At 38.8% G+C, this 13,313-nt stretch overlaps 1 protein-coding gene across 2 annotated transcripts; it reads left to right on the top strand.

The window, feature by feature from the left end:
- The first annotated feature begins 907 nt into the window (after positions 1–907).
- gnb5b (guanine nucleotide binding protein (G protein), beta 5b) lies at positions 908–12,954 on the top strand. 2 transcript variants are annotated; one of them, XM_014985130.2, is made up of 13 exons: positions 908–1,068; positions 1,683–1,832; positions 2,846–2,957; positions 3,960–4,096; positions 4,930–4,971; positions 5,841–5,917; positions 6,029–6,161; positions 8,908–9,051; positions 9,167–9,258; positions 10,645–10,693; positions 10,992–11,088; positions 11,279–11,445; positions 11,949–12,954. In XM_014985130.2, the coding sequence occupies exons 2-13, from the start codon at positions 1,707–1,709 to the stop codon at positions 11,958–11,960; spliced, it is 1,188 nt and encodes a 395-aa protein (XP_014840616.1). In that variant the 5' UTR covers positions 908–1,068; positions 1,683–1,706; the 3' UTR covers positions 11,961–12,954. The 2 variants fall into 2 exon arrangements, with proteins under 2 accessions (XP_014840616.1, XP_087860273.1); XM_088004147.1 differs by lacking the exon at positions 11,949–12,954 and having other exon boundaries at positions 911–1,068; positions 11,279–11,815.
- Positions 12,955–13,313: the final 359 nt, after the last annotated feature.

Here is a 13,313-nt window from a genome sequence, read left to right as displayed (position 1 = left end):
TTATACCAAAAATAAATAAACAAATCTAGACTAAGATAACCTGGAAAATTTAAAACATTGAACCCTGAGCCTGGAAGGCCCTATTTACATTTTGAATATACAAAGATTTCCAGATTCCTATTCCATACAAAATCAGATCATTTTGTTTTTATTTTTGTTTTTTTATGTTGTTTTTTTTTTATTGTTGAGCAGGTAAAATTGCCTAAACAAATCATATTGTTTTTGCAATTGTAAAATTACAAGAAAATATACAAAATTTTGTACAAGGACCGGCTTAGTGTCAAAATATTGAAAAGTAAATTGGAGAAACATCTTATTTGACATTTTTCAAATTATATTGATTAGCTAGCTAGCTGTTAAATTAAGTTGTATTTTAAGTTAAAGAATAATTTTTACTGGGTCATTATAACCAATAAAACACTTCAGAAGGGGACAAAATAATCAAAACATTTTTTATTTAAATAAAAAGGTTTTTTTTATTGATTTTTCAGCAGTTTTCTTATCTTTTGAAAGACGATTGTATAATTTTCTCTCAAACTTACTAGTTGTCTGATAATTCTGAGTCTCCCAGACACTGATAATTTTGAGCTGAACAGAAGTTACTATTTTTAATGCTGTTTTATTTTGTAAAATTTCATTTGTTGGTTTTAGAAATGTTTATACTATAATTATATTGAACTATTAAAGTACTTGCATGCTTATTATTCAGTATTTTCGTCTTTTCAGACATTTTTAACCTCTTTTATTTCCCATTTTTAACAGTTTTGTCTGTTGGATTTGGAGATGGGGAGAGTTTGGGTAAACATCTGGAGATAAATGATTTGCTATGCAACATAATGTGATCAAACAGAGAATAATTAAAGTAAAACTTTTTGGTCCCACCTTTAAATGGATCCTCCAGGCTCTGCAGGTGAAGCAGGGAAGTCAAAACAGAGCAGAGTCACAGCTAAGACACTTTCCTAAGAGGCTTACTGCGTCCTGTCCCTCGCTGATCCGTCACTGGAACCACTCCGCTCACTTCTACCTGGACAGGTACCGGCTGGGTGACGAGAAACGGTCTGTTTTGTGGTAAGACGCTTTTTATTTTAGCTAGAAATATGGATAATAAACGTGTGCAATATCACTGGGGAGACTATACAGATGGAGTTTAATTTAATCGTAAAAGCTGTTGCACTAAATGGTAAAAAATGAATCTTAATTAAATGAAATTGCTGCTAGCAAATTTGCACTTCAAGGTAAAAAATCTACAACAACATGCAGTCAGGTCTGTTTAGAATAACTTGGGAGCAAATTGTTGCTGTTTTATCAGTTTTTACATGCATTTAGCTTGTAGCATAAAATAGAATTAAGAATGAAAATAAATTTAAGCAAAACATTAATTTTACTAACTGAAATAATTTATTACAATAAAAGCCTTAAATGAGAAACCTTATATAAAGTAAGAGTTATTTAATTATGTGAGGAGTTGAGGTGTGTTTGTTTCCTAGAATAGCTGCTCTCCTTTGAGAAGGATCAGGCTGGAGTAGATTACCAGCTGCTTATCTCCTGTACAGCATACTCGCTCGCTAGCATGCGCACACACACACACACACACACACACACACACACACAGAGACTCGATTAAATAAAACCTAATCGGTGTGCGGTCTACTTGATGAAGTGCATCCCTCTGTGTCCGGCAGGCGTGTCGCTGATCCTCTGCAGCCATGTGTGACCAGACGTTCATGGCGGCCACCTTCGGCCCGTGTGACAGCTGCAGCAAGGCCAGTCCGCTGATGAACATCTACATCAAGAGCGAGGCCATCAACTACTGCTCCTTCTGCGTGGAAATGGTAAAGCAGCGTCTCTGAGCTGCTGCCTGGTTTCACTGTAAAACCTCACAACGTTGTGTCCATCCAGACCCGGCGAAACCCGCACACTGTTTTGGCTGCAAGTTAAAGGACTTCCCTCTCATTGCTTACAGAGATAGTAATCATTCTTCATGTAAACTTCTGATTTTGAAGACATTGATAAATAAATCTGAATTTTTTTTCTCTCATTAATGGAGAAAAGATTTCATTGACTCAAAGGAACATAATACAAATACTCAAAATTAAATTTTAGTTGGTAAAAAAAACTGTTACAGTGGGTAAAAACAATACATTTATTATAGCGGCATATACTACTTTTGCATGGGACTCTATGCATATATTTATCAAATTAGAAGTGTTATTATTTCCCGATTCTGAGTCTTATGCACCCATTCAAATAAAGTGTTACCAAATAAATAAACAATGCTTAGCCTGGTGGGGGGGACAAGTAAAGCCTGGTGGCCCACCAGGCTCATAATACCCTGGGCGAAACCATGACAGTTTATGCAAGAGCAAATGTTTACATATTTACTAGCCTGACAAATCTGACCTTTTTGAGTGTAGCTTTTCTTTTTTTCTACTCCTCTTTTCATTAACATTATAATAAATGTTTATTTCTTAATAGGTTCATGCAAGCAGACTGGGACTGACGGTTCATGACGGATTTCTGCGATAGTCGAGTTTAAAAACAAGAACCAGAGGAGAGTGAAGCTGCATTTGCAATGCAGGGCTGGCTTTTAAAAGCCTTCAGTGTCTCTGAATAGCAGGACAGATAGAGGATGGGGGGAGGCAGAGCAGAGCGGCTGCATCACTGCTGCTCTCCAGGGTTATATTAATGGACCTCTAACCGCCAGACAAACTGGGCTGCTTCTCCACGTTTTCCTGCTTTCTGCTCTCATCCCTCCTCTTTTCTTTTTTCTAATCCCCCCTCTCTCTCTCTCTTTCTCTGTGTGTGTGTGTCTAACTTTGTTTCGGCGTTGATTTGCTTGATGAAGATGGCGTGCCAGGGACTCCAGAAAGGGGAGACTCTGGCATCACTGAAGAAGGAGAGCGAGAACCTGAAGAAGAAGCTGGAGGAGGAGCGCGGCAAGCTGAACGATGTGGAGCGTGAGTGGCTGTGGAAGCTAACGCTGCTGAAACCGACTCCTGAACGCTTATTATTGGTGCAGAGCACCGATATCAGGCTGCTTACAGTTTGTTTCTGTTTTTTTAATCTTGTTCATACAAGCGATGGTGTGGATTTTATGCACAACTTTTACAAGTCAGATGAATGTTAATGTAATTGTGAAAAATACTGACTTGTTTTAGGTTGCAGACTGCTTCCAGATGTTTAGTTTCTCTATTTTGCAGTTTTTTATTTGAGTAAATTAGCATTTTTGATCTGTTCTGCAATCCAGGAAATTTCAAAGTCTGTGTTTTTAAACTTCAAATAAAAAAAAAACTAAAAAAGCATCCATCTTAATTTTAGCCAGTGTAATGCTGTTGTCTTAAAGGGGCAGTACCCCAATTTTTGGGCAGCCCCAAAGTATTTATGAAATTCAAAGGCCTGTATCAGGTGAATTACTATTTTGAGATTTTTATAAGTACTTGAGTATTTGAAAATTATGACGTTATAGTAATTTTTCTTTTAGGGGAGGGACCAACATAGAGCAACTTGTCATTTATGTTGCTATTGGGTCCAGATGATGACCCAATCAGAACCTCACTAATCAGCGTAATATGCTAATGTTGGAACCCAGCGCATTCTGGAGTGAAACACCTGCTATAGATGTATACATGCTGATTCGGAAAGATTTTACAGTGTTTCCCTTTTCCTTTTTCTTCTTCCACTTTAGATCTTTACATTAAATTAAATATAAAAGTATATCAAAATTTGACTCATTTTGGGAAGGAAATCTAAAAACAATTTTAAACTAAAAGTAGAACCTGTACAAAGTATAATTATGTGTGTGTGTGTGTGTGTGTGTGTGTGTGCGTGTGTGTGTGTGTGTGTGTGTGTGTGTGTGTGTGTGCGTGTGTGTGTGTGTGTGTGTGTGCGTGTGTGTGTGTGTGTGTGTGTGTGTGTGTGTGTGTGTGTGTGTATGTGTGTGTTTGTGCATGTCACCTCAGTACATCAGGTGGCTGAGAAGGTTGAGGCAGTGGCCGCTCTCTCCTTGAAGACCAGGCGCGTCCTGAAAGGCCACGGCAACAAGGTTCTGTGTATGGACTGGTGTAAGGACAAACGTCGCCTGGTCAGCTCTTCACAGGTACACACACACATTCACGGCTCTGTGGCATCCCTACTCGGCTCCTGTTGGGTTTGGGGGAAAACGTCATTTTATGACACCATTAAAGCTTTCTCAACGACATTTAAGACCTGCGTGAATTATAAAAAAAAGCTTAATAACACATTAAGTTCGTCAAGTGAACCAGCTGTTTACACCTGCTTATCACATTCATATGTGATAAGCTTAAGAATTATTTATTTTGTTGGCACTGGATATTTGCTACCTGTTGAAGTAAATGTATACTTACCCATGATTAAGTTAGCCAAATGCTTTAGCATACAATCTGAAGCCATTAAGCTAAAGCTAGTCTCGGGGCGCTAGGTTTGTACAGCGCGCGCTTGATTCGCAGAAGCTACGCGGTTGAGTTCAATTTCCGGTCAAGAAGAAGACGCCACTTACCGCATGTCTTCCCCTTCTCTCTCCTCCTTATTTTCTATCTACTCACTGATCAATACAGGTGATTAGAGCCTAAAAAGTGTTTTTTAAAACGTGCCAGGAGCGGTAACTCTTTCTAAGGCTGAATGTGAACACCTGTTACACCTGTTCAAATTCCAATACTTTCTGCTTTGCATCCTCGGATTTGTAGTTTAGTCGCACAAATTCCCAATTTCTTCTGCAAGAGCTACAAACCACAGAAAAATGAAACGAATGCTTAAATGTTACACACAAGTAAATAAAGATTTTTTTTAAGTCTAAAATTTGGATTTAATATTTTATTCATTTTTAAAACTTGGCAGGAATCTTTTATACATGCTGATATTTTTACTTGTTGCGTAAATCTGGGACAAATGCAATATGTTTCTCTCATTTAGGATGGAAAAGTGATTGTCTGGGATGCGTTTACTCTTAATAAGGTAGGTGGATGATGGATGGCATACTGGGGTGGATTTAGGCTTCTTAAAAAAGACATTTCTTACATTTTTCTCAATGAGTTACGTTTTAAATGTAGATTGCTTTGTCAGAAAAATGCATTTAAAAATCTATATAAAATTTAACTTATTCATGATTTCATAAGCTGATCATTTTGATTTAATCCAGCTGTAAATTTGTTTTTTAAGTCCAACTTTACATCCTTAATAGTTTATGGTTGATATAATCTGACAGACAGACGCATCTTCAAAGAGCAAAAATTGTGTTCACATTTTTAAAATAGCATTCCCTGTAAAAGAAAATAAAAACTAGTCACATCTAAACTAATCAGTAACTCAGCTGATGTGACACATCTATCACTTCTCTGGAGGAAGGGTGAGCCCAGTTTGACCTTTGCTACTCATCAGGCAGCCAAATGGTTTTTCTTCATCCACGTTCCTCCATGTGAGCTGCTGGTGCTGCTGATCTTATGCGCCTCTGCTCTCCTAACAGCTGGGAAATAAAACGATTAGACAGAAATATGCCTTTAAAGATTATCTGTCCATTAGTCGACTTTGACAGCTGCCAGTGTGTTGATATGCATGAAGGTCTGAGTGTGGCTGAATGAGACTTATCCTGCTTTAAAGATTTATTTTATTTAACCCTCATTCTCAGACCTGAAACTTTTAAAGTGACTCAGATCCGGGCTCACAGGAGTTACAGTGTCTAGTAAAAATATTCATTCATTCTTAGATTTTATTAAGCAGCAAATAAACATTTCTGTGTCATTTATCAGGATTTTATTTTATTAAACAGAATCTGCTGTCTAAAGAGGAATGAATCTTTTTATGTGTGTGTTGTCTGTGTCCTGAAGGAGCATGGGATAACCCTGCCATGTACGTGGGTGATGGCATGTGCGTATGCTCCCTCTGGTTGTGCTGTGGCATGCGGGTGAGTACGCTGCTTTTTAAAAAAATTTCTATAACATACGATTGGCATCCTTTTTTCTAAACTCACAGAAACTCTGTCATAAAACTAAAAATGTGTGACCTCATCCAACAGGGGCTTGGATAACAAATGCTCAGTGGTCCCGCTGTCGCTGGACAGAACTGAGAACCTGGCAGCAAAGAAGAAGTCGGTCGCCATGCATACCAACTATGTATCAGGATGCTCCTTCACCAACTCGGACATGCAGGTGCGACATTAGAAAAATCAATAATTATAGCGAAACTTATCAGAAATCCATATGTAGATTGGATGCATAATGCTAATATACGGCGTGTAAATCATCTCAACCACCACAAAACAAATAACAAAACGAGACTGTTTTTAATGTTAATCAGTCCAGTAATGATTGCTATGAACACAAATGTCTTTAATCAAAGTGAAAACAAGAAGCTACTGCAGGTATGATGTTGAAAACTCATAGCCTTTCAGCATAACCATAGAACAAAAAAATCTGAGCAGTTCATTTTCATCTAATCCAGTGATTGTAGTTCTGGAATAATGCTTAGAAAAAAAAAACTAAATGTTGGAATTCTTCTGTCCGGAACGACCAGAAGAGCACAGAGCGTGGTCAGAAACACGTGTTGGAGTCTGCAGCGATAAAGACAAAACACTGTAGCAGATTATGTAACATTTAAAATTAAACAAGGCAGGTTTGTGCAAAATGTTTCATTATGCAACATCAGGTGGGGGCAACAGGCTGCATGCCACATTCTGACATAAAGTTTCTTATTTTCTGGCTTAGTTAAAGTTTAAACCGGAAAAAAAATCAGTCCGAGCTGCATTCTTATCTTTTATTTCTGACATTTTGTACCCTCAAGATTGGTATTTGGTTGCGTCCAGTACACACACACACGGCCCCTCCTCCCCCAGCCAGGTGGGAGGAAGAACATGAAGGAAATGGTCTGAGCTGTTGGCTTTAATAATTTACTCCTTTGTGACTCTTCACAAAGCAGAGGAGCACCGGGGAGGGAAGAGCGGATGAGAGAGAAAGAGAGAGACAGAGAGAGAGAGAGAGAGAGAGCTGTGATCTTCTGTCCGGGGAGTATTAATAGACTCTGAGTGGCTTTTATCTGGGACCCAGGGGGCAGAACATTTACCACCCAAATAAACGCAAGTGGACAAAAGTCTTCACACCAATCCACCTGTTCCACCTTCAGTCACAAACTTTGATGTGTTTTAATATAATAGAATAGAAACAGTCTTTATTGCCATGTGTCAATCTTACAATGCTGGTATTGATCTGATACTGATATTTTGGTATCGGTATTAATGATATTTTGTATCAATCTGCCCACCTCTAATGGATTAGGCTTAACACAGAAGAAAACCTGTTGGAGGCTTCAAAATACTCGAGTCTGAGCAAAAAAGTGGTTCTATAACTATCTTTTCAATTAGGCAGAATTCAAATGCACACCGCACTTTTCAGATTTTCATTCCTAAACTGAAACATAAAATAAAAATAAACACCATGCAGAGTCTTCCCTGCACTAACTACGCACTACTTTGCGTTGCTCTGTCAAACCGAATCCCAGTGAAAACACATCAGAGATAAAAAGTTTGAGCCAAATGAAGAATGTTTTCAGGGCGGCATAAACGCAGAATCACAAAAACTTTCCTTTGTGTATCTGTGTGAAACCCTTTCACGTGTGATTCCGATGAGCTCCATTTTTAGACACCATGCAGAAAGATCGCGGCTTAGAAAGACTGAAAGTAAGAGTTTGTCTCGCTGCAGCAGGATGTGGTGTGTTTCAGGTCTGAGGTCACGCAGCATCCTCTCTAATCAGGCAGCCAGCAGGGACGCCTCATGTTTGTGTAAATCTCTGAGTCCCCATGATTTGTTTTCATCACACAATTTCGGTGACATCTTTCCATTTTTGCAAGCCCGTTTGTTTACAGACAGCTGATTGCTCAGTGAGAGTTTTCAGAGTAAGCGAGGAGCCGCCTCTCTACTCTCTTTTGCTGTATCTGTTGTTTAGATTCGTGTGTTCCCAGTTCTGATCTTCAGAATTATCATTTATTTTCCTCCTATTAGACACTACTTCCTTTATGTATAAAGAAACCGTTTCGTTCTTTCAGCCGATGTCCCCTGAGCACTGGTATTGGTCGCAGACAGTAAATATAGCAGCAGCGATACTACTGGTTTATTTTCGTCTCTTTCATTTCCCAGTAAATTAGAGAATTGAGAGCAAAACCAGCAGGTAGAGCAATTCACAAGAAAGGGCTGGTTACTGCTTTTCAAGGTGGACCAAGATTTGAAAAAAAACTGTTGCTAACTAACTACTCAAAATCAGATTAGTTTGAAGCTTAATTCTGTTTTTATGTGTTGTTTAAATGGTTGTGATTAAGTGAGCCCTTTCCAACCTTTGACAAAACCTGGTTTTGGTGATGGAGTCAGACCCGAACCCTCAGAGTCACATAAAGACAGCTACAAAGTCGGCCTTCTGTCACCTGATGATCATTCCCAGGTTTAAAGGACTGATGGCCCAGAGAGATCTAGAGAAACTCATCCATGCAGAAACTAAATACTTAGTTTATAAATCACTGAACGGCTTAGCACCAAAAATATATTAAAGATCTGCTGTTGTTGTTTCAACCTTCTGGTCCTTCTGCCCAGAACCAGACCAAACATGTAGAAGCAGCATTCAGCTTCTGTGCATCACAAATCTGGAACAAACTCCCAGAAATCTCCAAAACAGCCAAAGTTCCTTTAAATCAAGGCTAAAAACTAAGCTGTTGGAGCTGTTTTTGAACTATAAAATTAACCAACATATCGGATGTGCATTTATGATTTTGATGATGGCACTCATGTTGGTCTTCTCAGCTGTTGACTGCCTTTTATGACTTTGTGTTTTTACGACATGAAGCACTTTGAACTGCCTTGTTGCTGAAATGTGCTGCGCAGATAAACCTGATTAATAGTTTGTGTGTGCCAGCTGCTGACCTCCAGCGGGGATGGAACATGTGCATTGTGGGACGTAGAGAGTGGGCAGCTGCTACAGAGCTTCCATGGTCACACGGCGGACGTCTTGTCGCTGGACCTCGCTCCGTCCGAGACCGGAAACACGTTTGTGTCCGGGGTGAGGGGCCTGACTTTAACTTGTAAAAATAATTTATTTTTTTTCTTTGTTTTGTTTTAGAGATGTAATCAGTGGTTTTCTTTCACTAACTTTTATCCTGATGCGTCATTCTCAGGGCTGCGATATGAAGGCCAACGTGTGGGACATGCGCTCAGGACAGAACATTCAGTCTTTTGAAAGCCACGAGTCGGATATCAACTGTGTGAAGTGAGTTCAGATCTTTAAAAGACGCACAGATCTGACTTTATCCCAAACAGATCTGCCGTCATCATTTTACAGGCATTTTGTGTATTTTTAGACTTTAATGACAGGAAGAAAGAGCCGAGTTTAATGGTTTAAACTCTTTGCAAGTGTAATCTGTGATTTAAAAGCTGGATCTCTTGGATTTGCAGCTGATTGCTGGTTGCTGAAACTTGTGGAAATATTCAGGATTGAACTCGATTTTTTAATATTCTTAAAAAAAAATACTCCTTATGTTTTATCTCACTGTTCAACCCATAATCCTCTCACTGCGGTCATGTGACATTGCATAAGTTTGTGTTGCCATGACATCCTTCCCAGAAGCGCAGTGTCAGCAAAAGTCTATTTTTTGTTTTGTCTTTATAGGACAAATTTCCCAATTTTTAAGGTTACAACATATCAGAAGTATGTCCTAGATTATACTTAACGTAGTTAAAACATTTTAAACAATTGTAAATAATGTTTTAAGTACTACTTCAATATTTTGAAGTAATGAGATTAAGGCACATTTCAATAGATTTGAATACTAAAAATCTTTAACCAAAACAGGCCTGCTTTAAGTTTCAATGGATCCGATGCATGTCAGAGGTGTTAAAAACAAAAACAAAAGAACATCTTCTGATTGTGTGCTGCTTCTGTTGTAATATAATGTCATTTTTTTGTTGCTATAAATACCTATAAATGAAAACAATTAGGATGTATTATTATGGTTCAGAGTTGTAATAAAGCTGGTTACGACTGGATATTTAAACTTTTGTCATTTATCAGTTTTACAGAGCAGCAATGAAAAATACTTGTTAAACTTTTTGCATTCTCACAATTGTGTGTAAGATCTTCAGCTGAAATGTAGATCCAACGTGTTTACTCTGGAGATTAAATATCCTATATTTATTATTATTTTTAAATGCTAAGATTTTAATGTAAGAAAAATTTTTTCTGTCGGTGCTACCGTACGTGATCCAGGAGCTCAAACCCGTATTAAGCGAACTCGGCATTTCTACAACTGAAGAGCTTGGACTTGATAAAATATGATATACAAGAAGATCGAGCTCTTGCATTTAAATGTTGACCTCATCAAAACATGTCTGAAAAACAGTAATTTTCATGTAAATGTCACCAACAGTTTGTTTTGTAAGATGCAAGAAAACAGGCAGACAGCCATCACTGTTTGAGATGTAACAGCTGGGGATAGGCAGCGTCACAAGGTTAAAAGTGAGAAATGACCCAGGGTCAAATTAAAAGCATTAAACTTTGACTTTGTTAGCAAAACTATGACACAGAATTTTTTTATTTTTTTTTCCTAGCCAATGAGTAAAGTTGATTATGTCTGAGTGTAATCTCCCTGACATCCAGGTACTACCCCAGTGGAGACGCATTTGCATCTGCGTCAGATGATGCCACGGTAAGTTCTGCTTCTCCGCTTGTTGATATACGTTTCTGTCCCCATGAGCTACCTCAGTGATTCTGAGGAAGTAATGTTAGCTTTATGACCTTTCAATAAAAGTTATTTGTGACACCGTGAAAACCTTCTGACCAGCTATATCTCCTAAGCTAAAATGAGCTGAAGTCGTGCCTGTGTGTGTGTGTGTGTGTGTGTGTGCGTGCGTGCGCGCGCGCGCGTGCGTGCGTGCGTGCGTGTGTGTGTGGTAGTCCAGCTGTGTGTGTTGATTCAGTCTGAGATGTTTCTTGGTTCTCCTCAGTGCCGTTTCTATGACCTGCGGGCGGATCGCGAAGTCGCCGTCTACCAGAAGGACAGCATCATATTTGGCGCCTCCTCTGTGGATTTCTCTCTGAGTGGTGGGAAGCATTTTTAATTCAAGCTGGACTGCAAGATGTTAAGCTGTTTAATATGCATGATACCAAACCAGAAGTATTTCATAACCCAAACCAAGTTTCCTCTAATCCAATTGTCTTTGTTTACCCGAAATTCCCCACTTCCTTTTTTTTTTTATATGTCATTATTTTCATCCTCTGCCCACGCATCCAGGCCGCCTGTTGTTCTCTGGGCACAACGACTACACCATAAACATTTGGGACGTTTTGAAGGGGACTCGTGTCTCCATCCTGTTTGGCCATGAAAACCGCATCAGCAGAGTCCGAGTGTCGCCTGATGGCACGGCGCTCTGCTCGGCCTCCTGGGACAACAGCCTACGGGTGAGCAGGAGTTTCCCGACAAAGCAGGAAGTGGGAAGTTAGAGGCTTCAACAAAAAAACAAAACAAAAAAAAAAAAAAAACAACAACAAAAAACCCAAAGGTACAACAACAAGGTAATGCAGGAAGTAGTCGCATCCGTCCATCAACGTCCGCTCAGATTGGGGCAACAGGTCCAAGCCAGTTTTACACCAGCAACATCCTCCAGCTCATTTTGGGGGTTTCCAAGATGTTCCAAGGCCTGATGGGATATGTAGTCTTACAGTCTTCTAAACTGACGCATCATAATGGCAACTGTGTAGCAAAATGTTAATGTAAACATATTAAGAAAATGTAATCTTTTGTTTAAATTGAAGCAGTTATTTAAAAAAAAAAAATATATATATATATATATATATATATATATATATATATATATATTCGGTTTGCATCACAACACTGCGACTTGTTTTTACAAGACAGCATTAGTCATGGTGTGACACAATGATTTCCCTCTGTCTTGCAGATTTGGGCCTAGCGTCGTCCCAGTGGTTCAGTCCAAGTAAACAACACGAAGATTAGCACTCCTGCCAGATATCAATCACTCTTGCTCGAGCGTGTCGATCCAAAACTTCAGCTTCACGATGAAGTTCAACCGCTTCCAGATGTGATGCTGCATCAGTTCCTTGTTAACACACAAATCTAAACAGCTTGTTAGCTTCATGTCTGATCGCTGTGCCTGGTAAATGTACTCAGACCCCTTGAATTTTTTCTGATTTCGTCAAGTTACAACCACGGCTTTTCCATGAATTATATTGGACTTTTAGGTGAAAAATAAAGACCTCAGCATGCTGCTTCCACCACCATGTTTTACTGTGGTCGTGGTGTTTTGGGGGCTTATCTGCACCCATCTGTTTCACATGTGGGTGGAAAAGTTCATGAGGGCACCCAGCAGGTGGACTCGCTGTGAATTAGGCGAGCTCTGACACAAAAGGATTTTATATAGAGATATCGTATTACTGGGGGCTGAATACATATGCAAGGCACATTTTTCAGACTTTTCACCAAACAATGTCTCCTACACTTCTATACTTATTTGAATTAAATTCAAGTTTGTGATTGTAATGTGACAAAAGGTGAAAAGATTGACATTTTTACAAAGCGCTGTCTCCAACAGAACTCCTTTTGAAGGATTTCATCACATATAGATATTTACTAATTAATCTGTTGGCCTACTGGTAATAAAATTGACCATAGAAATTAGATTGAACAACAAAAAAGACAATGGAATAAACAGTACTAATAACTATGTAAGAACAATAAATTGATTATTATTGTCATCATTTAACCTTCTTCATTTGACTTATGAACTCCAGTCAGGTTCATTTTAGTGAGTTTGTAAGCACTGCTCTAATAACAGCATCTTATGACATAAAGTTAGCTACCAGTATTATTATGTTTTTATTTAAATGTGTATTAACTATTTTAATCATTGATTTTCCCATGAGAAAATAAAAACAAGTTGTGCAGTGTTCCTTGTTTTTGTGCTCAATCTACAAGGCTTATTAAAAGTTTGCTTAGTTTTTTATAATGCGGCATAACCAAACAACGACAGCATTACACCAGTAATAAAAATTAAAAAAACTACACAAAATACAATCCGTACTATTAAAAATGACAGGTGGTTCTAAGTATCCAAAGATGGGGCGAGTCACATTAAAATCTAGACCTGCACTGTCAGGTCAATCTGAGAGCGCAGAGACATTAATTTCCAAACCAGGGCACACATCTGTTCCCTCGGCAAAGTTTCACCTGAAAACAGAAAGGCGCCACTCCTGGTGGCAGCTGTAGGAAGGGAATTCAGGTCATCCTGGAAGACTGGCAACCAGTT

The sequence above is a fragment of the Poecilia mexicana genome, unplaced genomic scaffold (assembly GCF_051168715.1).
Source record: "Poecilia mexicana isolate PSO_F unplaced genomic scaffold, ASM5116871v1 scaffold_3, whole genome shotgun sequence".
Lineage (NCBI taxonomy): Eukaryota > Metazoa > Chordata > Actinopteri > Cyprinodontiformes > Poeciliidae > Poecilia > Poecilia mexicana.
The sequence above is the reverse complement of the archived record's forward strand: the minus strand, read 5'-3'. Positions and strand labels throughout refer to the sequence as shown.

Coding starts and splice junctions, on each gene's coding strand:
- gnb5b (XM_088004147.1), top strand. CDS start 1,707: ATGTGTGACCAGACGTTCATGGCGGCCACCTTCGGCCCGTGTGACAGC. Junction 5,918..6,028: donor GGTTGTGCTGTGGCATGCGG/GTGAGTACGCTG, acceptor CTCATCCAACAG/GGGCTTGGATAACAAATGCT. Junction 9,052..9,166: donor GAAACACGTTTGTGTCCGGG/GTGAGGGGCCTG, acceptor CGTCATTCTCAG/GGCTGCGATATGAAGGCCAA.